The sequence below is a fragment of the Rhinolophus hipposideros genome, assembly GCF_964194185.1.
Source record: "Rhinolophus hipposideros genome assembly, chromosome: 5".
Classification (NCBI taxonomy): domain Eukaryota; kingdom Metazoa; phylum Chordata; class Mammalia; order Chiroptera; family Rhinolophidae; genus Rhinolophus; species Rhinolophus hipposideros.
The window spans coordinates 39,225,191-39,252,650 of NC_138051.1; the positions used below are offsets into that span (position 1 = coordinate 39,225,191).

A 27,460-nucleotide genomic window follows, 5' to 3' on the forward strand; every position below is an offset into this window, starting at 1 on the left:
CGGTCAGGTGACAATGTTCAGGGAATCATAAGGCAAAGAGCTAACCTAGTCCAGGGAGAGAAACCCTCCCTGAGGAAATCATTTACTCTGAGGCCCAATGCTTTCATTAGTTTAATCAAGTTAAGCTGAGGCCCAATGCTCTTCATTTTTCTTTTTAATCTGAGATGAAATATCCAATCCTATTGTCACCCTGTGTGTTCCCCAGGGCTTCTTTCCTCTCTTGACAGTTGTGTAGTAAGGCCCGTGACTGTCCTGAGCGCCCTCAATTTAATTTAGAAGTGAGGAATTGAAAGAACTTCATTCTCCAACCCAGTTGCTGCCGTGCTGCCAGGGTACAGGGACATCTCGCTACCCTCCAACCCCCGCCCCCTGCTGACATATCTTCTATGACACCAGTCTGCCCCCATTCCCCATGCCTTCAGGATAAGTCCAAACCTCTTAACGGAGATATAGGCCCTTCTCAAGTTGGCCCTGCCTACCTGTCCGTCTCATCTTCACCCTCTCCCCGTGGAGCCTGACACATTCAGCGGTGCTGTTGTTCCAAGTCTTCTCACACCTGGAGGTCTTTGCTCATGCTGTCATCTGTCTGGAATGCCCTTCTTGTTTTCATCTGATTTGCTCTTCCTCACCCGCTTTCCAAAACTTATTCAGGTGTCACTTCCTTCGAGCTTTCTCATCTTCTGAGATCAGGGTCCATTTCTGTTCATCTTTGGGCCCCCTTACCCAGCAAAGGGCCAGGCCCTCAGTAGATACTCAGCTGCTGCTGGTGAAAGAAACCCCACATCTGAAGGCGCTGACCACCAAGAGACAAGGACCGCCCTGCATTCCAAGTCTGGGAGTTCCTAACTTTCTAATAGTACTGCAGAGAAAAAATTTAAAAACTTACAAATATTGTTTATAGTGAAATCATTGGTGGATTTTAATCTTAAAAGCTAGACTTGCATGTTAATAAAAATCTTTTAAGGGTTTATTATACTCTAAGCACTAGCTCTGTCCTGAAAGTTACACTGTCCGTGTCAGCATGACATGAGAGGCACAGAAGACCTATCTGTTCCAGACTGTGCTCCCTGAATTTTCTACTGTTGCTAAAGGTCCAGATAGCAAAGCCCACTCTTCATTAATATGATCCTTTCCGCTGGGGTTAAGATTGGGGAATGCAGCCTATTGGGCTTACTAGCATAAATTACCATGCAGAGAGATGGTCAGAGTTGGAATGAATCTTGGAGATGTGGTTCAGCCCCCTCACATGCAGGTGAAGTGATTAAGGTCCAGAAAGGGCAAATGGTTTATCTATAGTCACACAAGTTGATTGAAACTGAACAAATGCCTTCTGAACTTCCTGAAATGTAAAGCCCTTTTGGAGACATACGTTGTCCATATACTCCCTCGATGTAGTGACCTTTGCCATGCTTGAGCAGTCAGAAAAGGAGACTATATCCTTCCTGCTTTTACTATCTAAGGCACAGAGTCATTGAAAACCATTGAAGAAAAATCTGAATTTTTCTTCACAATCAGGTATTACTTATTACAATCAGATGACGAGGATGAGGATAGTGATGAAGGAGAGAATTAGTGATGGTCAACTATAATTCCAGCTAAGATAACATGCAGCACTTTCAGCCTTTTCCTCTTAAAAAGAAGAGAGACCCAGGCCACGTCCCCCCACATCTTCTCACAGGCATACCAGTGCTCCCTCACTGCCTTTCCTCCTCTGTGAGGGAGCGTCATGCATTGAGTCTCCAGGCCAAACAATCTGACTCCTCTCACCTTTCTTCATATGATCTATTTCTAGGACCAGAAAACATACAAATCCTACAATACTTCCCAATTTTTAAGCCAAATTTTCTTTTCTTTTCTTTTCTTTTTAAAGATTTTATTGGGAAAGGAGAACAGGACTTTATTGGGGAACAGTGTGTACTTCCAGGACTTTTCTTTTCCAAGTCAAGTTGTTGTTCTTTCAATCTTAGTTGTGGAGGGCGCAGCTCAGCTCCAGGTCCAGTTGCCTGTTGCTAGTTGCAGGGGGCGCAGCCCACCATCGCTTGTGGGACTTGAGGAATTGAACTGGCAACTTTGTGGTTGAGAGCCCGCGCTCCAACTAACTGAGCCATCTGGGATAAGCCAAATTTTCTTGATGGCAAACCCCTCGGTAGAAAAGAATGGCCTCTAGAATAGGGCTTCTGGGAGACTGATGACTCTTGCCCAGTATCACTGGGGACAGGTGTGAGGGAAACATGTGTTTCATTCTACATGGTAGGGGCTTCAGTCCCACAACACAGATGACCTCTCTCCTCTCCTGGATGATTAGTAAAGAGAACCTTACCTGTGAAGCCCAGCCCCTTTCTTCCTTTTTCCTCCTGGGAGCAAGCTACCTGCTCCTCCTTATGGCAAGTTTTACAGAGGCAAGTTCCTGTGGGGAGTCCTGCAGAGGTCCTGCGCCACCTGGGTCAACTGCTACTACTACTGATTAACAGTTGTGGTAACAGCTAATCTTGATTGAGAACGCACCACGTGGCGTATGAGTACTTCCACACGTTAACTCATTTAATCTTCACAACAACCCTGTGAGGTGAGTTCTATTATTGTCCCCACTTTGCAAATGAGGAGACTGAGTCTCAGGTCTCTTGCTGCAGATCTCCCAGTTAGTAAAGAGTGGAGTTGGGATTGAAACCCAAGCAATCTGGCTCTAGCGCCTTCTCTCTTAACGATAAAATCTATCTCATTCTGGGATTTAGAAGCCAATGTCAGAGTTATCAACAATAAACGTGGCATTTTGGACACCCTCCTGCCCTATACTTATGTCTTACTCCTCCATTGGTTCAAAAGTCAGGCATAGAAACGAGGTGTTATTTATTGGGCCTCCACAAGCCACATCAGGCATTGAATCGCACCTCAGGGTTTGGCCCCTAGAAGCAGCAGCCTCTGTGAGCAGGAAATAGAATGGCACGGTGGCTGAGCGCCACGTCTCACTCACATTCAAGTCCTGGGCCTGCTGGTCACGTAGTTTTCCCTTTTCCACAAGTTCCCCTCTGGAAAATGGGGAATAATCACAATAGAAGAACCTGTCTCATAAGGTTGTTGTGCAGATTAAGTGAGTTAATGCACACTGCAAGCTTAAAGGCCGGGCATTGGCTGAATGCCCCATAAACATGGACTGTTCTTATCACCATCTACATCTGCTGCGCAGTCTCTTAAAAGAGGCAACATCATAAACATCTTTTCATCTTAATTTGTGTCTATTAACCACAGCAATGTATCTGAGTACTTCGTGCCTGATCTAACTGAATTGGTCCAACTGAATATGAGGATATGTGTGTGAACAGTCCCCTCACGGGAAGGCGATTGCTTGTTCTTTAAGACAATTACAGTCAAGTAAATATATTGAATATAAAACATGTGTTTGGTTATAAAAATGCAAGTGTTATCAAGCACCTCCATCATACGCCCCAGGTCTTCCCCTAAGAAATCTGTTCTCCCTTTCTCCTCGGCCCTCCAAAGCTCCTGGAGCTGACAGCTGGGACTCTGCTTTTTCCCTTTGCAATTTTCTGCTCAGTTTTCTTTGTTTCCATTAGCTTTTAAGGGTGGGAGAATTTACCACCTGCCCCTTATCTCCAGACCCCGTGCTTTATACTTTGCTGGCAGTGGCTGGACCTCTCGTAATAGGCTGCCTAACCTACCTCTTCCTCCCAAATCCTGTCCACATCCCTCCATCTTTTCAGGGCCGCACCTTTTGCTAATTCAGAGCTGGTTCTCATCTTCACCCACATTTCTATGGTGTATGCTTTCCCTCTTACCTGTTTTTATGATGACAATCCCAGTCCAGTTGTGCTCATTCCAGTTGGTCTAAAATGATCTTGGCCCTGCTCTTCTGTACATCTTGGACCAGCTAGTTCCCTCTGCCAATGTCTGGACCTGAGGAAACCTCCCTCTCAGAGAGAAAACAACTCCTTTATGCTCCAAACAGGTGATTTTATGTCACTGTAGCTCCCATACCTGGAAAGCTCTTGAATTACAGTCTTTTTAAGGATAGAGTTTAGGTAAGTTTCCCAAGCTGCAATTCATCGTGAATCACATTTCAGCAAATCTCAAAGATTTTGGTGCTGGTATTTTCTTGATTTTATCAGAGGGAGTACACATGACAAGTCATGACAACCACCCAACTGAATGCAACAGAAGGAAGCTTTCTAACATTAAGATGCATCACAATTTCAGAGATGTTAAAATGTGAGGCGGACAAAGTGCTTTAGAATGAAAAAATAAGACAAATAAGACCCCTTTCCCAGTTACTCACAGTTCTCCCATTCCCTCCCTACTCCTCTTCTCAAACCATTTCTTTCTCCCATGCTGCCAATCAGCACAGATCCAACCATACCTGCTGGGTTTTGCTGCTGTCTGGTTGACAAGGTCTCCTGCCCCTTCCCAAGTCCTCATCATCCCAGCAGAACCAACTTCTCCCTTGTACAAAAGGCTGTTACACTAGGGGGAAAAATCATTGCATTCTTCAGGTTAGGTCTTGTTACTACCACAAAATTATCTTTGATTTTTTAAACCTGTTTAGCCAAATGTACTTAACAAATGTGAATCCTTAGCATGGCAAACTCTTCCTCTTCTCTCTTCAAGAGGAAAACTCATAAGAAAAAATTAGAAAAATTCTTGTGACTACAGAAAATAAATTCTTTCTGGGGGTGGACATGATTGTTTTCTGGGGGTTGGGGGAAAGGAAAAAAATGCTAGTTTACTTACAAGAGGGAGGACAGCTAGAAACCGAAGGTAAGTGGGGGAAACAGGAGGCCACACACCTGTGTTATCCTTGCGCTTGACCTGACCCTCAAAGACATCTTTATTGATGAACTTGTGAAATGCCTGTGGCAAGTAACTTGGGTAAAGGGCAGAAGTTGGTATCGATTTACATAGGCAGGACTGAACCAGCACAGCCGGAAGTCAGAGTGTAGAAAGCAGTGGGGGGAGAAGAGGGGGACGAGGGAAGCTTGAAGAAGCAAACTGCCAGAAACCAATGAACTCCGGTGGGATGAGGAGCCTTTGCCCTCTCAGGCTATGAAGTGGAGGTCTGAGATCTCCAAGGAACCCTGAGGCCCCGGCTAACACCTGGAAGTATTCTGCTGAAGAGAAGCTGATGCTTTCTTTCCCATTTTCATCCAAACTTCAAGTTTAAAGAATCACCATTAGAACTTTTAGAAGTTTATGATATACTCCTAGAACACCAGGAATCTAGTATAAAAACTGATCTTAAAAACTTATAAATCAGAGGATTGAAAATGTTTGGGAACTACTTCTTTTAGCCATTCTAGGTGGTGGGTTTCTTTCCTGATGTTAAGGTTTTGAAGGGAAAACAGATGCCCCCATTCTTCAATAACCTACAGTTAGTACCTTTCACAGTCTGCAAGTTCATCCTTATTTCTAGCCAAAACTCCACCAGCCACAATTTAGCACATTATCTCTGGCTCTGAACCAGAACCAGAAGACAGTAAAATAGAGCCAAAAAAAAAAAATCAAACAAACAGCTGGTTACCTCTATATAGTAAGTCTCCCTATTCGTAAATAATGTCATCCTTCCTTTAGTTGCTTCAGCTCAGATAGTCATAAAACTCCTCGAACTTTATACCCCACAAGTATTATTTTTCCAACACTGGGTATGTCAGTGATGTGATCCACATACAGTCGAGCCTCTTTATTCATGGATTCTATATTTGTAAATTTACCTACTCCCTAAGATTTATTTGTAACCCCACAATCAAAATCCATGGTGCTTCTGTGGTCATTTGTGGACATGTGAAGGACAGCAAAAACTTTGAGTCGCTCTATGCACATGTTCCCAACTGAACCCAAACAAAACGTCACTCTGCCTTCCTGTTTCATTTCTTTGCATGGTCTATTTAGTGCCACATTTTTCACATTTTTGTACTTACTGTTGGTGTTTTCTCTGTTTAAATTGTCCCCCAAGCATAGCACCAAAGTGCTATCTAGTGTTCCTAAGTTCAAGAAGGCTGTGCTGTGCCTTAGGGAGAAAATACACATATTAGATAAGCTTCATTCAGGCACGAGTTGGTGCTGTTGGCTGTGAGTTCAATACTAATAAATCAATACTATATATTAAATAAGGTGTCCTCAAACAAAAATACACATAAAATAAGGTTGCGTATTGATCAGTTGATGAAAATGTTGTGATCAGAGACTCACAGGAATCTAATCCTGTATTTCCTCTAGGAGCAACGGTTCAGCATTCACTCATTCAGTACTCACAGCGACTTTACAGAACGTTACCGCGAATGATGAGAATCAATTGTACTTCCTATGTTCTCTGTATTCTGAACCATCACAACTTGAAACAACACCCTATTAAGAGTCTGATCAGTAGGAAACACGGCAACGTATTTTAATCCATCGCAGTCATTATTCTTTTTGATGTTCATGTTGTCCTGCCTTTGGACAGTAGGAATCACCTACAAGTTACCTGTATAATTTGACAGGACGCCATTCATCTGAAATAGGTTCCTTGTTTTCTGGCCACAACAAAAAGTCCCAGGCTCATCTGCTACATGTCTTGCCCCAGACCTGGAATGAATCGTCTCTTCAAGGAGCCGGGTTCCTTGTAGTCTGAAATGGAAAGTAAAGGGGTGAAATGTAGCAGATAATGACAACCGACTTCCTAGGACTCAGTGCTCGGCCATTACATCAGCCCTCTGAAGGTGGACGCTTTCTGACAACCCGTGGTGACCCCAGAGGTCTCTTGCTCTAGTGACCTCTTCCGTGTACCCCATGGCCTCTATAATTAACACTCGACCCTATGTATCTTCCCAACCATAGGTTCCCTTGATCGGTGTTACTCAGTTCTGAAAGGAAGAACTCCTATGTTGGCACAAAAGAAGTTACTCCATGCCAGTGTGAGATGAGAGGGAGGGAGCAGTTCTGCAGGAGAACCTAGGCTGTGAGCAGCGAGCCTCTGTTCCTAGGGCCTAAGTCCCACTCGGGTGTCTCTCAGGGATTATATTTATCTTCCAGTGAACTTGGCTTGGCAGGAGGTCTCCTTGTAGTCTGTTTTAGAGTGTCATCTGTCAGTTTACAGAGAAGCGGGATCACTGGGTTAGACACAAGAGCAAGAACTGAGAGCCTTGTGCAGAGTGGTGAAACAGCAGGATTTAGGACCAAACAGACCTGCTCTGAACCCTGGCAAGTCTGCCACTAGCAAGGCACATAAAATTTCTAAGTTTCACTTTTCTCTTCTGTAATGGGGATAATGATATTCTCATCTTCTGGCTGCTCTGAGCCGGCATCCATAAAGCCCTCCTATGTGCTCAGGGTAAGGCAGGATTACTATTAGGCTAAGCGGCAAAGGGCAGGAGTGTACCACAATGATGAAGGTCACAGGCTTCCAAGTCAGACAGCCTTGATTCAACTCCCAGCTCCACCTCTTCATAATGTGACCTCACGCAAGTTGCTGGCCATTCCTGGGTCTCAGTTTCCTCATCTGTGAAAAAAAAAAACAATGAAACTTCTTACTTTCATAGAGTTGTTGTAAGGATTAAATGAGATGCTGTGTATGACATGCTTAACACAATGAGTCAATAAATAGAGATGCTAGTGATTGAAAGGCAAAATGAGGTGCCCAACTGAGAGCCAGTCCTCCCTCTCTCTACTCAGCAGACAATCATGACAGTGCCATTCATGTTTTGGTGAAAGTGACAATTCTATAAACAACGTGTAGGGTTGCCTCCTCTTACATCCCCAAGACAGAAGCTCCTCCTGAGAGTCATGATGGGGACAGAGTTCTAGACATCACAGTGAACATGCTGAAGTTACTCGGCAATATAATGCTTCCAATGGGAGGGGCAGGGACAGAAATAGCCAAGAAATGTATGAAAACATGCACTTCCTGGATGATGAATATGTCAGACCATCTTTTCATACATTTATGTATTTCTTGTCCAGTTGTTATGTTGCTGTCCATGAAATACCTGCTAATGTCTTTGGCTCATCTTTCTATTGTTTGTCTTTTCCAGTTTGAATTGGAGGCTTTCTTTGTATATCCTGACACTAATCATTTATTGGTTAGATGTGTGATAAGTACCTTCTCCCACTTTATGGTTTGCCTTTTCACCGTCTTAAGGGTATTTTTATTTAAAAACTTAATTAAAAGTTCTAAATTATTAACAATCCTTAATTTATTATTTTTTTCCTTTATGGTTAATGTTTATGTGTTCTGTTAAAGTTTTTCCTAAACCAAAGTCTTTCTTCTTTATTATCATTTAGAAATTTTATTTTTCTGCCTTTATATTTGTGTCTATAATCTATCTAGAAATAATTTTTGCACGTAAGATAGGGATCACACTTTGTTGTTTTTCCATGGACTATGGATAGTGAAAGGCCCCAGCGCAATTTATTAAAAAGACAATCCTTTCTCCACTGTTTTGCAATGCCACTTTTTAAGTAAATCAAGTGTCTACCAATGTGTGGTTCTGTTTTTGCACTCTCTGTTGTGTTCCATTTGTGTTTATTTATCTATTTTTGTGCCAACATTATACTTTGTGCCAATAAGTCTTGACATCCAATAGAGGAAGTCCTCTCAACTTGCTTTTCTTCTTCAGTACTGTTTTAGCTATACTTGACTCTACATTTCCACTTGAATTTAGAAGAGTATTGAGTTCCACAAAAAAATCCTGTTGGGATTTTCATTGGGATTGCGTTGACTCAATATAGGAAGAATGTACATCTTGCCATTACTGAGTCTTCTTATCCATGAAAAAGGGATGTCTATCTATTTAAATAAATTTTATAATTTTCACCATAAGAGTCTTGAATATCCTTTGTCAGATTTATTTCTAGGCATCTTTTGTTGTTGTTATTTTCATAAATGGTGGCATCTTAAAATTGTACCCTATTTCTCTGGCATAAACATTCATTTGACTCTTATATCCAATACATTTACTAAACTGTTAGTAATTCTAAAAAACTGATTGCAGATCCCAAGTTATTGGTCCGTAGACTCCATGTTTCTATATAGTTAGGTGATTTGCAAATAATGACAGGACTGCTTGGCACATTATGCACAACTGTATTCAGCAACCTAATTCTTATTTTATTGCACCAGCTAAACCCTCCAGCATAATATTAATAAAACAGAAGTTAACAGAAATCTTTGTCAGTTCCCAAATTTAAAGGAAATATTCTTTTTTAAATTAAATTTATTGGGGTGACAATGTTAGTAAAATTACATAGGTTTAAAGTGTACACTTCTGTAATGTATCATCTATGTATCACATTGTATGCTCACCACTCAAAATCAATTCTCCTTCCATCACCATATATTTGACCCCCTTTACCTTCTTCTACCATCCTCCCACCTCCCTTACCCTCTGGTAACCACCAAACTGTTGTCTGTGTCTATGAGTTTTTGTTTCTTTGCTTATCTTGTTTGTTTGTTGCTTTCAGTTTTATATCCCATATATGAGTGAAATCATATGGTTCTCTACTTTTTCTGATTTATTTCACTTAGCATAATAATCTCAAGATCCAGCCATGTTGTTGCAAATGGCAGTATTTCATCTTTTCTTATGGCAGAGTAGTATTCCATTGTGTATATATACCACATCTTCTTTATCCATTCATCTATTGAAGGACACTTTGTTTGTTTCCATGTCTTGGCCACCGTAAATAATGCTGCAATAAATATCAGAGTACATACATCTTTATGAATAAATATTTTCAGATTTTTGGGATAGATACCCAGGAGAGGGATTGCTGGGTCATATGGTAATTCTATTCTTAATTTTTTGAGGAATCTCCACACTGCCTTCCATAATGGCTACACCAATCTGCATTTCTACCAACAGTGTATGAGTGTTCCTTTTTTTCCATAGTCTCTCTAACACTTGTTACTATTTGTCTTGTTGATAATAGCTATTCTGACAGGTGTGAGGTGATATCTCATTGTGATTTTGATTTGCATTTTCCTAATAGCTAATGAAATTGAGTATTTTTTCATATATATATCTGTTGGCCATTTTTTGAGAGTTCATGTCCTCTGCCCTTTTTTTAATTGGACTGTTTGTCTTTTTGTTGTTGAGTTGTATGAGTTCCTTATATATTTTGGATATTAGCCCTTTATCGGAGGCATTGTTAGCACAAGTCTTCTCCCATTCAGTTGGTTGTAAAGGGAATATTCTTGATGTTTCACTGTTGAATAGATTTGCTGTAGACTTATTTGTAGATACAACTTATCATTAAGAAGTTCCCCTCTATTACTGCTTTGCTAAGAATTGCTTTTAAAATCATAAACAGTTGTTAAACTTTATCCAATACTTTTTCTGCATTTGTCAAGAAAATCATGTGATTATCTTCCTTTCAACAGCTAATATACCAAATTATATTAATAGAGTTTTCTGATGTTGACCCCTGGCATTCTTAGAATAAACCAAACTTAGAACGTATTATCATTTTTATATAGGACTGGATTTTATTATGCAAATCTTTTATTTAGATTTTTTATTTAGATGATCATTAGTGAGATTGGCTTATTATTTCCCTTTCTTGTGCTGTCCTATTTTGTTAGCAAGGTTATACTAAATGATGGGGCAAGTTCCTTCCTCTATTTTGTAGAATAGATTGTGTAAGACGAAAACTTTATGTTCCTTAAATATTAAGTAGAATTCTGCCAGTGTTCTCTTAAGGGAAAATATTTATTTATTGATGCAACCTCTTCGATAACTATGGGATCACTTGAAATTGTTTTTCTTCTTGAGTCAGTATTAATATTTATTTTTCTAGGAATTTGTAATGACGCTTTTTATCTCTAAAAAAGCTTCTTTTTGCTTTAAAGTCAATCTTATTGGATATTAATGTAGGTACATAAGCTTTGGGATAAGTTTTTGCTTGATAATATTTTTTTCATTCTTTTATTTCCAAAATTTCTATTTCCCGATGTCTTGCGTGTGTTTTTTTATAAACTGTTATAACTTTTTAAAATTCAATCTGAAAACCTTTGTCTTTTAATTGAAGATTTTAGTTTATTTACATTGATTATGAGCATTGATATGTATTTTTAAAATTTATTTCTATCATCTTAACCACAATCTTTCTGTTTGTATTGCTTTTTAAATGTTACTTCTTTTCTCTTTATGCCCTTTTTAAAAATCGATTAATATTGTTTTCTCTCATTTTTTTCTTCCTACGAGTTTGAAAGTTATTAACTAGTTCTGTTTTTTCGGTGATTGCCCTAACTTGCTAACATCCATATTTATCATGACAGAGCCTGAAATTGTTAAATAGTTTTATTTTCCTCACAAACAAATGAGAACCATAGAGCACTTTAACTCTAAGAACTCCCAACTAATAAGCCATTGTTTTCAAAATTTTAGGTTTTGATTTTGATTTTTAAGGTTTGATTTTTCAACCTTAAAAATTAGAAAACAATGTAATGTTTAACACAGTCAATATTTGCTTAGATTTACGCATATACATGTTTATCTATTTCTTTGTTTACTGTTCCTTCTTGAGTCTTAGACTTTTCCTTCTAGAATATTTTACATTTTTTCTAAAGTACATTGATTACAAGTTCCTTTAGTGAGGTTCTACTTGTAGTAAGCATTCTCAATTTTTATTTGTATGCAATTTGCTCTTACTCTTGTAATCAATTTCCTGAGTAAGCAGTTCTAGGTTGATTCTCACTACTGTCTTCTGGTTTACATTTTTGTTGAAATCAGCAGTCATTCTTAATGGCCGCTGTCCCTTAATAGGTCATTTGCCTTTTCTCTCTGACTTCTTTTAAGACCTTCTCTCTATGGTATTCTGCAATGCCACTATGTTGTATCTAAACATATATTTCTTTGTATCTTCCCTGCTTTGGATTCACTGGGATTCCTGAATCTGAATCTGAGCCATTGACCAATTGTAGAAAAATCTCTTAAAACATTAATTCTCCCCACACTTTTTATTATCTTCTTCTAGAACTCCAGCTAGCTATGTGCTGAACTTACCTTGCTTTATCCTGCATATATCTAATACATCTTAACCTCTTTTTTTCTTTCTTTTAAAAAAATCTCTCATCTCCTTGATTCACTGTGTGGTATTCTAGGTAACTTCTGATCTAGCTTCCAGTTCACTATTTCTCACTTCAACGGCACCTAATCTAGTTACCGAATTATTAAATTTATGTGTGAACCTTAACTGGATTCTGGTTCAAATAATAAAAGGAACCATAAAAGATATTTGGGGAACAAATGAAGAAATTAGCATGTACATTTGGATCTTGGATAATATTAGAGAATAAGAGTCTATTTCCTTAGTGATAATGGCCTTACAGTCAGTAGGAGAGTATTCCTGTCCTCAGGAAGTACCTACTCTATCCTAAGTATTTAGGTGTGAAGTGTCATGATACCTATGACATCCTTCAAATGGTCCAGCAAAAAAATAAAATCTATATATACACACACACACACACACACACACACACACATATATATGTAAAACAAAGATGGCAAAATATTAACAATTGTTAGATCTAGATATAGGCTACATGGGTGTCCATTCTTTAAACTTTTCTGTAAGTTTGATATTTTTCACAATAGGAAGCTAGAAAATTAGGATAGTGAAGTTTAAAATTTCAATTAGGGTTAATATAAAATTAAAAGGAAATCTAGACTACAGAACAAACAAAAATAGAAAAATACAATAAAATTAGAGGAGGTTTAATAACTGATTTTTAGGAGTTCAAAATTTAAAAAACAAAAAGAATGAAAAGAATTGAAAGGGAGAGAAATGTCAAAGAAATAATATAATAATATCCTGGAACTGAGGACAAAAGTCTCTATGTTGAAAACAGTCACTGAGTGCTCAGCAAAAAGAATTAAAAAATAAACTCACATCAAGGCACATAAGTGTGGCTTTTGGGATTTGGAATTTTTGGATGGGAAGGGAAAAAACCCTAAGAGCTTTCAGGGGGAAAAGACAGGTCACATACAAAGGCATGTTTATCAAAATTGCATTGTACTTCTCAACAACACCAGATAACTAGGAGCAATAAAACAATGCCTTAAAAATTCTGAAGAAAACTGGGTTTCAACTTAAAATACCTACCTAAATACTTAAAATACCTAACCAAACTCTCAGTCACGTGCAAGGGTAGAAAAGAGTTAAACCATCAAGGACTCTGGCAGTATACTTCCCACACACCCATTCTTAGGAAGCTGCAGGTTGTGTGCCAATAAAATCAAGGAGTAAACCAAAGAAGAGTTAGAATTCTAGAAACAGAATTCTACCCAGGAGAAAGGCACAGTCAGTGCCAGGCCCCTGCTCCAGTCCTGGAGAGCAGCTGGTCTGGTTCGGATGGGAGAAGGAGGTTGAAAAGGAAGGCCTTGGTGAAGAAGCAATGGAACTGCTAGGTTATCTGATGAATTTAAGTTTTTGGAAAAACTATTGCTTGGAAAAGCATTGATGGATACATAGAAAATAAGAGAATTACAAAGAATAAGAGAAAGGAAACATTCATACGGAAAAGGAATGTAACACAGGATACCACCCTAGCTAAGAAGTGAACAATAATTACCTAATCATACTAAAGTAAATACTGAATTTTAATTTTACCATCATTTGTGACATAACTATTTGAGGAAGATGGTGAGCAAAGTATAATGTGAGAAGCCTAAATCTCATTTACCAAAATAGGAACTCTATTGATACTTTCTAAAAATAATAAATTAAAAAGTAATATATAAGCATATTATTTAGAAACATAGCCGTAAATATCAGAAGAATGAGCGAAAAGAATTGAAAGTGGCTGTCTCTGAGCAAAAGGATTTGCAAGGCAAGAGACTGCTATTCCTCTATGTACCTTTTTTATTGTTTGATTAGTCAAAATTTTGTTCATGTATAAACTGACTAAAAATAATTTCTTAAAAGAGTTGACCTCAAAAATTATTTTGAGCTATGATAGTAACCTGTAATACTAACATCATCGTTTTAGACTTTAGTGGACATAAGAATCTCAGGGTGCGCTTATTTAAATTGCAGGGTCTCAGACCCCTATCAAGAGTATTTGAATCCTTAAGTCTGGGATGAGTCCTGGGCATCTGCATTTTAAATTGTTCTCCCAGGTGATTCTGATGCAGGTAGTCCACACTTTGAGAAGCACAGAATAGATGAAAGCCAACAAGAGTCGGTGAGTGGATAGGGAGACAGGCTGCAAGACGCATCAGCTCCCTGCTCTCACGTTCAAGTTGCCCATTTAAGCATGGCGGAAAAGCTGAGCTTTCTTGTGAATATAATTCTGACACTCAATTATCCTCCTTCCCCACCCACCACATTCTCTGCCTCATAGTTCCTGAATTTGCAACCATGAACGTCTGTTCACTGCCACTGAGGCCCACTCTAACTGGGATTTTCATTTGAGGTCAAGTTACCTACCTACCCTCTGGGTCCTTCTCATAGATCACTGTCCCTAAATGGCCAGTCAAGGTCTTTGGGGGGACGGAGCAGGGACATCAGGAGAATGAAGGCCTCATTAACCTCAGACAATGGCTTGGAGCAGATTCCTTCTATGCATTCAGCAGCCTGTATAGGATTAGTATATACAGCATGTTTTGAAGGCCTCATGCTATATCCCATCGGCCGCCAGTTGAATGCCTTTTGCTGAGGCAGGGTAAGCCTCACTGGAACTACCGTGTACTTTCTCTTTTTAAACAAAGAACCCCAGCAAGGCTGAGGGAGGTACCCTAAAGGACTACCGGCCATTGGGGCCTGTCCTGGGGCTGTCCCTGGCTCTCTTGCTCCCCTTGCTGGTTCCCTCTCTGACTAGCATGGTGTTGCCCCTTGACTGTGGGCTCAAGGGCTTCCAGCCAAAGCTGCTGACTCTGACCACAGCCTCTCTCTGGGCTGTGCTCATTTGCATCGCGCTGCACAGGGTGGAGGAGCTATATAGGCTCCGGCCCATGCACGATAGGATAAGGTCTGGCCTGATGGTACCAGGGGAGAGAGGCCACAGCGAAGGCCCAGCTCCACTCCCTGAGCAGTCACCATGCCCTACATGCTGCCTGGATTCTTCTGTGACCGCGTGATCCGGGAGAGGGACAGGAGGAATGGAGAGGGCACCGTCACACAGCCCGTCAAGTTTGAGGGGCAGGATTTCGTCATTCTTAAAAAATGGTGCCTGGCTCAGAAGTGCCTGTTTGAAGACAGTGTGTTTCCAGCAAGTGTACAGGCACTGGGCTCCCATGTGTTGAGCCAAAAAACCAAGATGAAGGCTATCACATGGAAAAGGCCAAAGGTAGGGATGGGAGGGATACAGCTTCAGGAGACAACTCCTGGGGACAGGGGGTCAAGTGGTCCAGAGCCTGAGGCGATGGATCCCCACTCTGAGCAAGTGGCTTATCAAGGTTCTCCTACCCAAGTGCCCTCAAAATACCTTCCTGCTACCTCCTCAAACTAGAGGTGTTATTTTCTATGCCTGAACTAGAGATGATTATAATATTTTCTAGGTCTCTGAGCCTATCAATATTTTTAAGAGAGTTAATGCACTGACTTAAATTTATAGTAAAATAGAAGGTATAATTGATTATCGTGTTTCTTCTTGAAGCAGGAATTCTGTGAAGAAGGTGTTAACAGCAAAACAGAATCTATAATTATTTCAAATTTTTAAAATTTACATCCAAACAAAAACAAAGCATCCTCTGTTGGCCTCTGTTGGGTCACACAAAATTGCTGGGCCAGGAATGCCAGATTGTGTTAGCTTAAATAAAGAAATGCACTCTCCAACAGACGGGAATGTCTGCAAGGCCCACACCAAATCTACTTTTGGGTCTCCCCAGTTCTCAAGTGATGTGGACCCTGGGACATACGCTGACTCTAAATATCTGTTACCACCTCTTGGGGAGAAAGATCCTTCTTTTTTCTCCTGCACCTCTTTTCCTGTCATAGAAAAAACAACAACAACCCAAGACCCATGCCTTGTGCTGTCCCTTTGCCAAAGCTGTGACAGTGATGACACTGCCCTCTCAGGGTGCATCTTAAATAAGACAGTATGTCAGTGGGAGGGAGCAATTTGGAACAACGTGGAAAGGAAGCATGCTTCTGGTTTCTACCACTTACAGGCTGTGTGTCCTTGGGCAAGTTTCTTGAAACCTCTAAGCCTCGGTTTCCTTATCTGAAAAATAAGAATAATATCCAATTCACAGGCTGTTTCTGGAGGCTTGAATGAGTGGTGTCTGTAAAACTCCTGATACTGTAGGCTGGTACTACATAATAGACCTCAATAAACAATAGCTACTACTGCTGTTATTCTTTCCTTTTTGTTTCACAGGAAATTTGCGAGAATCCCCGATTTATCATTGGTGGAGCCAATAGAACTGACATCTGTCAAGGAGAATTAGGTAGGAAAGTCCCTCTGGTCATATACAGCCAAACAATCAAGGGGTGATTAAAAGGTAGGATCCTTTTACAGGAAGTCAAGGGATAATAATCTAGTTTTGCTTTTAATGAATTTTGGGGAGGAGGGTTTTATAACATTATGTGCTGGTGATTGATTTCTTTAATTTCTGTTCCTCCCACATTTCTCATTAGTTCTTTGCCTTGTGTCACAGGAGGTAGGCCTCATCCCACAGCCTCCCCCTTAGAGTCTTGAGGACATTTACACATGCCACACAGCAAGACAAAAGCCCTGCGTTTGAGTGTTCCCGTCTTCCTAAAAAGACAGCTCTGAATCATGTGCCTTGGGCACGTTGAATCTATATATGCACACAAAATGCCTTACCGAAAAGAACACTTATAACTTGAACTCTTGTTTAAATTGCCTCAGAATAGATCCATATTAAAGGAGTCTTTCAACAAAAACGTTTGTCACGTAGATAAGCATCCAATTTTCTGTTTGATTAGTTTACTGTTCCATCAGATCTTCCCCTCCCCCAGCCTTTTACTCAGGAAGAATTATCTTTGGTGTGGGCTGCTAAAAGCTCTGTGAAGTAAAGTTGGAGAGAATATCAACAGACAATTTAAAACTTGAAGGTAAAGGGCACAGACCAAATGAAAGTAATCTGACTAATTTGGATCCCAAAAGGAGAGGCTGAGGAGGTTTTGGATATCTAGGTTCCTGCACCTGAGGAAAGGCTGCCTGTGGGGGCCTGGACAAGCTACCGTGTTTCCCGAAAAATAAGGCCTAGCCAGACAATCAGCACTAATGCGTCTTTTGGAGCAAAAATTAATATAAGACGGTCTTATTTTACTATAAGACAAGGTCTTTAATATAATATAATATAATATAATGTAATATAATGTAATATAATGTAATATAATGTAATATAATGTAATATAATGTAATATAATGTAATATAATAAATATAATGTAATATAATATAATCCTGGGTCTTATGTTAATTTTTGTTCCAAAATATGCATTAGAACTGATTGTCCAGCTAGGTCTTATTTTTGGGGAAACGGTAGTAATCTGGGCCTTCTAACCAATACACTATTTCAAAGGAAAGTGTAGCTGCCTCGGTGGGGACCAGGGGGACAGGGGCTGCTGGCAGCTCTCAGCCTCCCCTCTGCAGTCTCAAAGTTGCTATCACATCCCACAGAGCAAAATAAAGGCCTTACATAACTTAACCTATCCTCCTTAGAAAGCATTCTGTGACTGTCAATGTAAAGGTGTGCCCTTTGGGCACACACACACACACACACACACACACACACACACAGAAAAGTGTCACCTCAGGCTATATACAGTACTCCGCCAGAAAGGAAGTTCAGAGAATAGGAAAATGTCCCCATCTCATTCCATTGCCAGCAATGTCTTAGTGCCCCCTGCAGACTGGTTCCAGGGCAGCTGACTAACTGGCTTTCCTTACAATACAAACCCACTTGACTGGTGGCTCTTAGTCTCCGCTAAGGTCAGAAGGAGAAATGGACTCACACGGCAAAGATACAGGGCAGGGTGGATTTCCCACAGGCTTTAGGAGAAAGGACCCAATTATAACCTACTATTCTCTCTCCAATGAGGTCCCAAAAGGAAATGAGCTTATACTGCACATGGAGGAACCGCCTGCAGCCTTCAGGAAAGGCAGGGTATAAGTTACCCTGTTGATCGCATTGTCAAGGAATTGCTGTCAAACTCCCTCCCTGGTTGACACTTCTGTATGGTCAGATCTGGAAGTAGGACAGTGAGCACCACTTGAACCCCATTCTTCAAAGTGGAGCAGCCTGCAGGGATTGGGTCTCTTCCCTGGAGATGCAGGCCACTCCTGTGACCTGTACCACATGCTTGCCTACAGGTGACTGCTGGTTTCTCGCAGCCATTGCTTGCCTGACCCTGAACGAGCACCTGCTTTTCCGAGTTATACCCCATGATCAGAGTTTCACCGAAAACTACGCTGGGATTTTCCACTTCCAGGTAAGGTAACGGGAGTATAGTTAAGAGGGCCAGCTGCCGTCCACCATCCACCGTCTCCGGGCCTTGACTTCCCAGCAGCTCCAGAAACAGTTCCACCCATCCTCCCAGCCATGGCTGTGGGCAGTGACCCCCTTACGGCCTCAAGCCTGAGAGGAAGCAGTGGTTATCTCTGTGCCACTACACCCCCAACACTCACACCTTCCACTACTCCGCAGAAAGGCAGGAAGACATCCTGTTTGCGGACCTGCAGGTCTATTTTTGCTTCTCCAGCCGGCTGGCTGCTGTCATTACCCACAACCCTTCTCAAGTAGGTCCCGGAGATGTTTGCACTGAGAATATCCCTAGGGCCCTTTAGGTTATAAAGGAAACTGGGTCCACGATTGTGGCTCCTGTTGACTTGTTTCCCTTTAAGGTAGGTCTATACCAAGTCTGTCATTCACTTCTTCTAGGCTCTGAAAGAAATGTCTTGTTAATTTGGGGACCAGCCTTCTGGTTGGCCCAGAAATGAGCCTTAGTTCCAGAATCAATTCGGCCATTGGACATTTTCTGGATCCAAATTTTCCTGGCATAGAACCAAATCCTGGTGCTGGTCCAGGACTGAGTGAGTTCGATATGTGGGGATCTAGCAGATACTGGGGTTCTGAGGCATCCGTCTGTCTCAGCCCTGAAGACTCCTAATGTCCTGGGACTGACCAAATGATCAGTTGTACCTGCTGATCCTGTACCTCAGGACTGAAGGCCTCAGAAAGGTGCCTTCAGGTTCAGGATCAGCATCCTGCTGCCGTCCGAGCATGCGCCAGGCAGCCAGGCACTGAATTCTGTTTCTCCCTTGTGACATCAAGCTGCTGGTTTCCCTCTGATATTTAAAGGGTCTGATAGCTAAAGGGACATAAATACAAAGACCAGACAGATTCTTGCCTTATTGTCAATAATGGGGGAAATGTCATTAGAAGGAAATTAAACTACATTTGGCTTTCTTCAGTTAAAAATGAGTTGTTCAAAAAAGAACAACAGGGCCAGGTGACTCAGGTGGTTGGAACACTGTGCTCCTGCCGAGATCGCCGGTTGGATTCCCACATGGGCCAGTGAGCTGCTCCTTCTACAGCTAAGATTGTGAACAACGGCTTGGGTTGCCATGGGCTGCTGTGGGCTGAAATGGGCTGCCGTGGGCCAGCATGAGTGGCCGGCTGGCAGCCGGTGAGAGCTGCTGTAAGCAGCCAACCAATAGCCGGTGACCGACTGCCTCAGCTGGGGGGAGCGCAAGGCTCATAATAGCAGCATGGATCAGGGAGCTGCGTCCTACACAACTAGACTGAGAACAATGGCTTGAATGGAGGGGTGGGGGGATAAAAGAACAACATCCAGAATTGTGATTATGGGACAACGTTCCTGCTTCCTGCTATACAGTCTGAGTGTGTTCCTACCCCACATGTTCTGGTCACTTTGTCTTCCATGTCAACCAATCCTCTTCTTCAGCAGAAATTTATATACCTTGTTTGTCAATCAAGAAATTCATAAATCAATACATCACCTTCACCTAGACCCATAGTTCTCAACCCTGACTGCACATTAGAATCAGCTGCCATACCTAAAAATACTGATACCTAGGCCCCATCCCAGACTTACTGAGCTGGAGAAGGAAAATTGCAAGTCCTCACATGGTCACAGACCTACCGTCCCCAGTACTGGGCTGGACTCTGAGGAAGAGACAAAGTGGTAATTCACTTCCTGCCTTCAAAGAGCCCACAGTCCAGTTAGAGAAAGATTCATACACCCCAAACCCAGAATAGTAGAACAAGCACCAAGATGCAGAACCGAGGAAATGGGACTGCCCTGGGATCAAAGAGACCTCTGAGACATGCGGGGTGGGGACACGTTTCCCAATGGTAATCTGAGGTCGTGATTCTCTGCTTGATGCTTCTGTTCAGTTCTGGCGCTACGGAGACTGGGTGGACGTGGTTATTGACGACTGCCTGCCAACTTACAACAATCAACTGGTTTTCACCAAATCCAACCACCGCAATGAGTTCTGGAGTGCTTTGCTGGAGAAGGCATACGCTAAGTAAGACAACACTTTTGAATGTGAGGCAGGTCTAGAAATGAGGAGATGGGTTACAAAATCCAGCCAACGTCTCACTCATGAGAGGAGAGAGAGAAATCAACTGTGACCTAAAGTCAGAGAAAAATCAAGTCCAGGCAGAAACAGCTCTAACTAAAAACACTATGTTTAAGAACAGAAATGGAGACATGCGTAGGAAATCTGTAGCTTTAGCTTCCCAGAGTGAGCTCTTCAATTCTGTCATCATGGGGACATTACAAGTCCTGGATCCGAGCATTATATTTCTGGAGCTCAGATCCCAGGGTCTTGCTTGGATCCACCTTGTGAGCTTGCAGTATATTAATAAAGTTATATTGTCTCTCAACTTAGAAGCCCCACCCCAGCTACTGATGGCTTCATGGGAGCCCTACCTCAGGGTTCAGGGTGTAGTGGAAAGAGGACTATCAGAAAGTAGAAATAGCTAGGCTCTTGTCCCAGTGTTCAGGGTCTGTGGCCCTGGGTGAGCCACTTAGCCTCTGGAGCTCAGTTTCTCCCCTGTGAAGAAAGGGAATCATAGTACCTATCCATTAGCGTTCAGGGGGGTTGGAACACTGGATGAGGGAAACATCACAGGTCCCAAGAGTAATGTTCTGGTGGCAATGGTTCCTGGGTCATGTTTCACGGAACCCTGTGACCCCAGATTGGTCTTCATCTTCTCTCCAAGGCTTCATGGTTCCTACGAAGCTCTGAAAGGTGGGAACACTACAGAAGCCATGGAGGACTTCACAGGAGGAGTGACAGAGTTTTTTGAGATCAAGGATGCCCCCAGAGACATGTACAAAATCATGAAGAAAGCCATCGAGAGAGGTTCCCTCATGGGCTGCTCCATTGATGTAAGTCTGGGGGTGGGGTGCAGGGCAGGGAGGAGCCAAATATCAGGAAGCCTGACCCAGTGAATAGCAGCATAAGGCCCTCCTCTGGGATGGGGTGAATGTTTTGTTTTAGGAAGCAGGAACTATCTCTCAACTCTTCTCAAGGGAGAAGAGTTCCTAGGGATTTTTAATAAACAGATTGTGCAAGGACATTCCAAGCCCTGCCATATTGAAAATACGTCCAAAGGCCTATGCCAGTATGGGCCTCTGTGTCTGGAACTGCTCAGTTCCAGCATGTTCCCATTCAGCAGGCCACATACGTGGCTACGGACCTGAGCCCACCAGTTCACTAAGAAAGCTTCCTGGTCATTGAGCTGTGACCATATCTCTCACTTGAGGCTTTGTGTTGTAATCTGGGAGAAACTCGGTCTGCAGTGCCCCTCTCAGTGCAACAAAGTGGTTGGAACTGAGACTGGAGACAAGGGAAAGGAAATGGTAGACTGGCCAGACTTCCTGAATTTCAGGAGACACACGTGCCCTGGAAGGTGCTCAGTGTATAATAGCCTTAGATGCTTTCCTTTGCAGAAGAAGGAGCCCAAGGTGAATTCCCATTCCTTCCTTTCCCAGTACTACCAATGGTGGGCTTGGGAACATCAGCTAGCGTAACACATTCATAGATGAACATTTTCTTCCTGTATCACTTTTCTCCATCTTTCCATTTGTGCTCTGTTTATGTCTCCTCTTTTCTTTCGTCTGTCCCTTCCCTTCCTGCTGTCTCCTTCCCTTTTTATCACCCTCCTTTGTTTGCTCTATCCCCCTCTCCTGAATCGCACTCTGCCCTTCCCGCTGGGCCTTAGGATGGCACAAACATGACCTATGGAACCTCTCCTTCTGGGCTGAATATGGGCGAGTTGATTGCACGGATGGTGAGGAATATGGATAACTCACTGCTCAGGGACTCAGACCTCGTCCCAACTGGCTCAGATGACAGAGCGACACGGGTGTGTACATCGCCAATTGTCGGACTGACCATCCCTCCAATCTGCATGACCCAGCCCCGCTGGTGTCACTCTCCTTCAGCAGCCAGTGCCTTACACACAGACCCCCACCTGGGGCCTCCCAAGGACCTGGGGTGGAATAACCTACCCACCCCAAGGCTCCTGAAGCAGGTGGGAGAGAGGATTTGGAGGGAATCTCTGTGGGATCTCCTTCATACTCCATGGTCCAGGCAGTTTCTCTGATAACAAATTAACAGGAAGAAATATAAGAGAGACTTCATTTATTTTAAAGTGTTTCTTTTCTTCTAATTCACTCATTTACTCATTCAACACATATTTATTGAGCTCTTACTAGGCACCAAGCACTCTTCTAGCAAACGAAGAAAATTCTCTCCTCTTTGTTCACTAAAGCAAAGTCTCTCCCTTCATAAAGCTTATATTCTAGTACTTTCACAAGTAAGATGTACTCACTGAAGAATATTGAGCTATATAGTAAAACAGAAGAAACATTAATCTATCTAACTTAACCCCAACTAAAGGTAATAACTCTTCATTAACATTTGGTATTTGTTTTTCCAGGATTTTTCTATGCATACATTCAATCTAAATTTTTATTTTTAAAATCTTGTCATACTATATGTACCTCTTTGCAAAATGCTTTTTTTCAGTTAACTTTATATTCTTAATGTTCCAATAAGAATGATGTTCTTAATGGTCTCCTATAATACCTGAGGGTCTTCTCATAGCCAGGAGGGAAACTTTCAGGGCATAGAGGACTCCTTGTCCTTGCAGAACCCAGAATATGAACCAGTATGAACTGTGTCTCAGGGGGCAGGACTTTTGCTCCCCAACCCCTGACAGGCTGTCTGGATTTTGCTCCACAGACAATTGTTCCAGTTCAGTATGAGACAAGAATGGCCTGTGGGCTCGTCAAAGGTCATGCCTACTCGGTCACCGGGCTGGAGGAGGTGAGCCTGTGGGGTTTGGAAGGACGGGACTTGAGGAGCTAGCTGGGTTAAGCTCCCAAAGTCAGGACTTAGCTTTCTATGTCCCTTTGCATCTGCAGAGCTGGCCTCCTGTCAGGGACTCAAGGCTCAGGCCAAATGCCTGGGGTCTGAGGGCACCACTGGGACTGGTAGGAGTGGATCTTGCCACCAGATGGTGCTCAGTTGATCTTTGTTTTTAGTGGTAAAGATGGCAATTTCCCCAACATTTCCAAGGAACAAATAGAAATCACTTTGGTTTTATGAAGATTTCACAGGCTCTCTTGTTTCTTGTTCTCTCACGGCCAAACAGTTATGGTTTGCGCCTGGGCCATCTGGCCTTTACTGGGTCATGCGACAGACAGGAACCTTGTCAGACCCATTGTGCATAGCTGGGCAGGTCGTGCCCTGCACACAGGGATGGGTAGACATGGGCAGTTGTCTGCAGCAGCCCACGCAGCAGACTGCAAGAAGCAGCACCTTTTTCTGATTGGTCCAGATCCATGGGACACTTGTCTGTAGTTCCTCAGGCAGTAGGGGCGTTTTTCCTCATTCACATAAAGACATCTAATGTGCTAGTTGTCTTTATGCTGTAGGGGCCCTACAGCATAAGCCCTGCCTCCATCCCCAAAGCTCATAATGGCCGGATGTTCACTGGAAAAATGACTTCTTAGAAGATGGTGAGGCGATGGCCACGTCCCACGGACTCAGTCCTTGGTTCTGACCTCTCACCATGCCCTTCCACAGGGAGCTTCTGATTAGTCTCCTTGACCGAGACCAGGCAAGGCAGCCCCCTCTGTGGGATTCTCTCCCCATCCCTGTCCCAGCCCTCAGGGCAAAACAGAAAACCTCCCTTTCTAGAAAATCCCCAGAGAGTGAGAGCTTTTTCTCTTTGCCCAAGACCCTGTTCAAGGATGAGAAAGTGAAGTTGGTGCGGCTGCGGAACCCCTGGGGCCAGGTGGAGTGGAACGGCTCCTGGAGTGCTGGGTAGGTGAGGGGGTTTCCATGAGTAGGGACCATACGGCCTGGGCCAGGGCTGGCTGGGTGCAAAGCCACGAGAGTACGGCAAATGCTTGATCTAAAATTACCCTCAAAACCAATGATCCGCAGAGAAGAGGGATGTGGACTCCAGGGAAGGGCAAGGAAGAGCCAGGAGCGCCTGGGAGCCAGAGAGCTTGCTGATATCCATTGCCTGGAAAGGAAAGATTCTAGAAAGCCTGGGCTTGGTCCAGGTAGGAGGGGTTTTTAATGCAGGGGTCTGGACCGGACACGTGACTTCCCTTCTCGGAGTCCCAGTTGTCTCATCTGTAAAATGGGAATGACATCAGCACATCCCTGGTGGGCTGTTCTGAGGAGAATGTGTGACCATGTCTGGAAAGTGCTTAGCCAGTGCTAAGTTCTCCTCTGTCTCACTGTCACCCCAAAAAGGTTCACAGGCCCTTCGAAAGAACTTGACTTCTTATCACTGAGAGCCACAGACTGGGGGCAGCAAAAATAACAAACATGGGGAAGTCATGATGAAGGCTCCAGAACAGTTACTTTATGGTGCCACCCCAGTCACTAGTTCCTGACTGCCTTACTGAGTAGAGGTCAGGCCCTTGAGCTCCGCTGCTATTCAGTAGCTGAAAAGGACCACCCCCAGGCTGTGTGTGCCCTTTGGCCCCTGCGCTTATACCTCTCATCCCAGGGCATGGTAATTACTGGTTCATTCAGCCATTCCTTCACTTAGCAAGTATCTACTGAGTACCTACTGACTAGCAGGCTCAGGTCTAAGCAGTGGGGATATTCAGTGGGGAGAAGGTAGCGTCCCTTAAAAGACTGTGATACAATGGAATACTATTCGGCGTTAAGGAAAGATGATATAGGAGCATTTGTGACAACATGGATGGATCTCGAGAGAATAATGCTAAGTGAAATAAGTCAGACAGAAAAAGCAGAGAATCCTATGATTTCACTGATATGTGGTATATAAACCAAAAAGAACAAGACAAACAAATGAGAAACAAAAACTCATAGACACAGACAATAATTTAGTGGTTACCAGAGGGTAAGGGGGTGGGGGGTGGGTGATGAGGGTAAAGGGGATCAAATATATGGTGATGGAAGGAGAACTGACTCTGGGTGGTGAACACGCAATGGGATTTATAGACGATGTAATACAGAAGTGTACACCTGAAATCTATGTAAATTTACTAACAATTGTCACCCCAATAAAATTAATTAAAAAAAAAAAAGACTGTGATAGATGCTGGCCCTTGTCTTCTTACTGTTGCCTTCACTTACCCACATAACAAATCCTTACTTCCGCGGTGCTGAGTGTGTGCCAGGTCCCATGCTACAGTCTGGGGACTCAGAAATGAACACAGAGACACAGGCCCTGCCCCTGTTGACTTTAAGGTCCAGTGGGATGGACAAACACTAATAGTAATTGAGATAAATGTCCTCCATCCCTTACCTTTCCAGGGACAACCCAGTTTAGTTTCATTCTCCTCAGCTTGCCTGGAACACAAATGTGCTTCATTTCCTGCCTCTTCAGGAGACAGAGTGTGTATAAAACCGTTCAGTTGTTAAAAACATAAGCTGGCCTGTTTCCTGGGGTGGCAGGAGAAAGGAGATGTTTATGTGCCTGGTCTTTGTCTTAGTAACTCAGTTACTTATTAGATGATGGGCACTGTTCTACAAGTTTTGCATATACATTATTTCCCGTATTGCTCATCATAGCTCTGTGAGCAGGTGATATATAATCATTCCCCTTCTGCAGTTGAGAAAACAGAAGCTGAGAGAGGTGAAGTGACTGGTCCGTGGTCCCATAGCTGGTACTGGTATTATTAAACTGGAATCCCAGTTTATTTCCAGAGCCCAACTCCTAACCTTTAAAGTATGAGGAGGGGTAAAAGATTCAGCCAGAGAAAGATCAAGCCCTTATAAACTCATTTAAGGAGTTTGGTCTTATTCGTGAGGCTGGTAGGAAGCAATTATTGGGTTTCCCAGTGAGGGGATCAGATCAGATTTGCTTTTTTTTTTTTTTTTTTTTTTTAAAGATTTTGTTGGGGAAGGGGAACAGGGTTTTTATTGGAGAACAGTGTGTACTTCCAGGACTTTTTCTTTTTTTTCCCAAGTCAAGTTGTTGTCCTTTCAATCCTAGTTGTAGAGGGTACCGTTGTTCAGCTTCAAGTTGTTGTCCTTTCAGTCTTAGTTGCAGGGGGCACAGCTCACCATCCCTTGCGGGACTCGAGGAATTGAACTGGCAACATTGTGGTTGAGAGCCCACTGGCCCATGTAGGAATTGAACTGGCAGCCTTCGGAGTTAAGAGCCTGGAGCTCTAACTGCCTGAGCCACCCAGCCGGCCCCCAGATTTGCATTTTGATGTCACATTAGTTGCAATTTAGAGATGGGCTACTCTTTGAACTTCCTTGCATTTCTTTGATACCTCCTGTCCCAACCCACATCAGGCCTTCCTTTCCTCCTCCTTCCATAATCCCTCCATTTTCTCTGCAGTTGGAAGGACTGGAGCTTTGTAGACAAAGACGAGAAGGCCCGTCTGCAGGACCTGGTCACTGAGCATGGAGAGTTCTGGTGAGTCCAGGACCCAGGATGACCCCAAAGTGTAAGGAGTGGGGCAGGGAGCTGAAATCTCAAACTTCAGTTCCTGGACAGACTCCAGCCTTTGGGAGATCTAGCACCTATACTCCTCCTCCAGCTGGAGCCCCAGAAAGGACGCGGTTCTAAAAGGAGCCTATCAGGTCCCAGTGATGGCTGAGCCAGGGACCAGGCCAGCACGATGTGGCTCCTGCCTCACCTGTGCCCCTCCATCTTGCACGCCGCTCCAGCCACTTGCTCTCCAGCCTTCACAGAGCTGTTTTCTGAGCCTAGGAAACACTACTTACTCTGCTCACCCAATGCCACCCTCACCTTTACTCAGATCATCTCTACTTTCCCTTCAAGTCTCAGCTTAAAGGGAACTTTCTTCAGGACCCCCTTGTCTTCCCAGGACTGGGATTTATTTATTTGTGATACTCACCACCCTTAAGATTACTTACTTAATTGTCTGTCCTTCCCCAACTATTTCTCTCTTATAACTAGCATGGTGCCTGGGCCCCAGGGGAGAGTCACATGGTAACCTTTTGGATTGAATTGAATTGCTGCCGAGCTCTCCCATAAAGGACACATTGAAAGAGATGAT

The 27,460-nt window shown here is 42.9% G+C and overlaps 1 protein-coding gene across 2 annotated transcripts in view; it reads left to right on the plus strand.

Annotated features, from left to right (window-relative positions):
- CAPN3 (calpain 3) overlaps positions 1-27,460 on the plus strand; it is a gene marked incomplete at its 5' end in the record, with an annotated part of 41,325 nt that overhangs the window by 1,171 nt on the left and 12,694 nt on the right. The window contains 8 exons of one of the 2 annotated variants that reach the window (XM_081049239.1): positions 16,304-16,373; positions 18,267-18,385; positions 20,314-20,447; positions 21,148-21,316; positions 22,153-22,296; positions 23,178-23,261; positions 24,178-24,263; positions 26,776-26,853. In XM_081049239.1, the coding sequence (XP_080905365.1) occupies positions 16,304-16,373; positions 18,267-18,385; positions 20,314-20,447; positions 21,148-21,316; positions 22,153-22,296; positions 23,178-23,261; positions 24,178-24,263; positions 26,776-26,853 (884 nt within the window). Of the gene's footprint in view, positions 1-16,303; positions 16,374-18,266; positions 18,386-20,313; positions 20,448-21,147; positions 21,317-22,152; positions 22,297-23,177; positions 23,262-24,177; positions 24,264-26,775; positions 26,854-27,460 lie in introns of those variants that run through there. The other variant, XM_081049238.1, reaches the window with a different exon arrangement.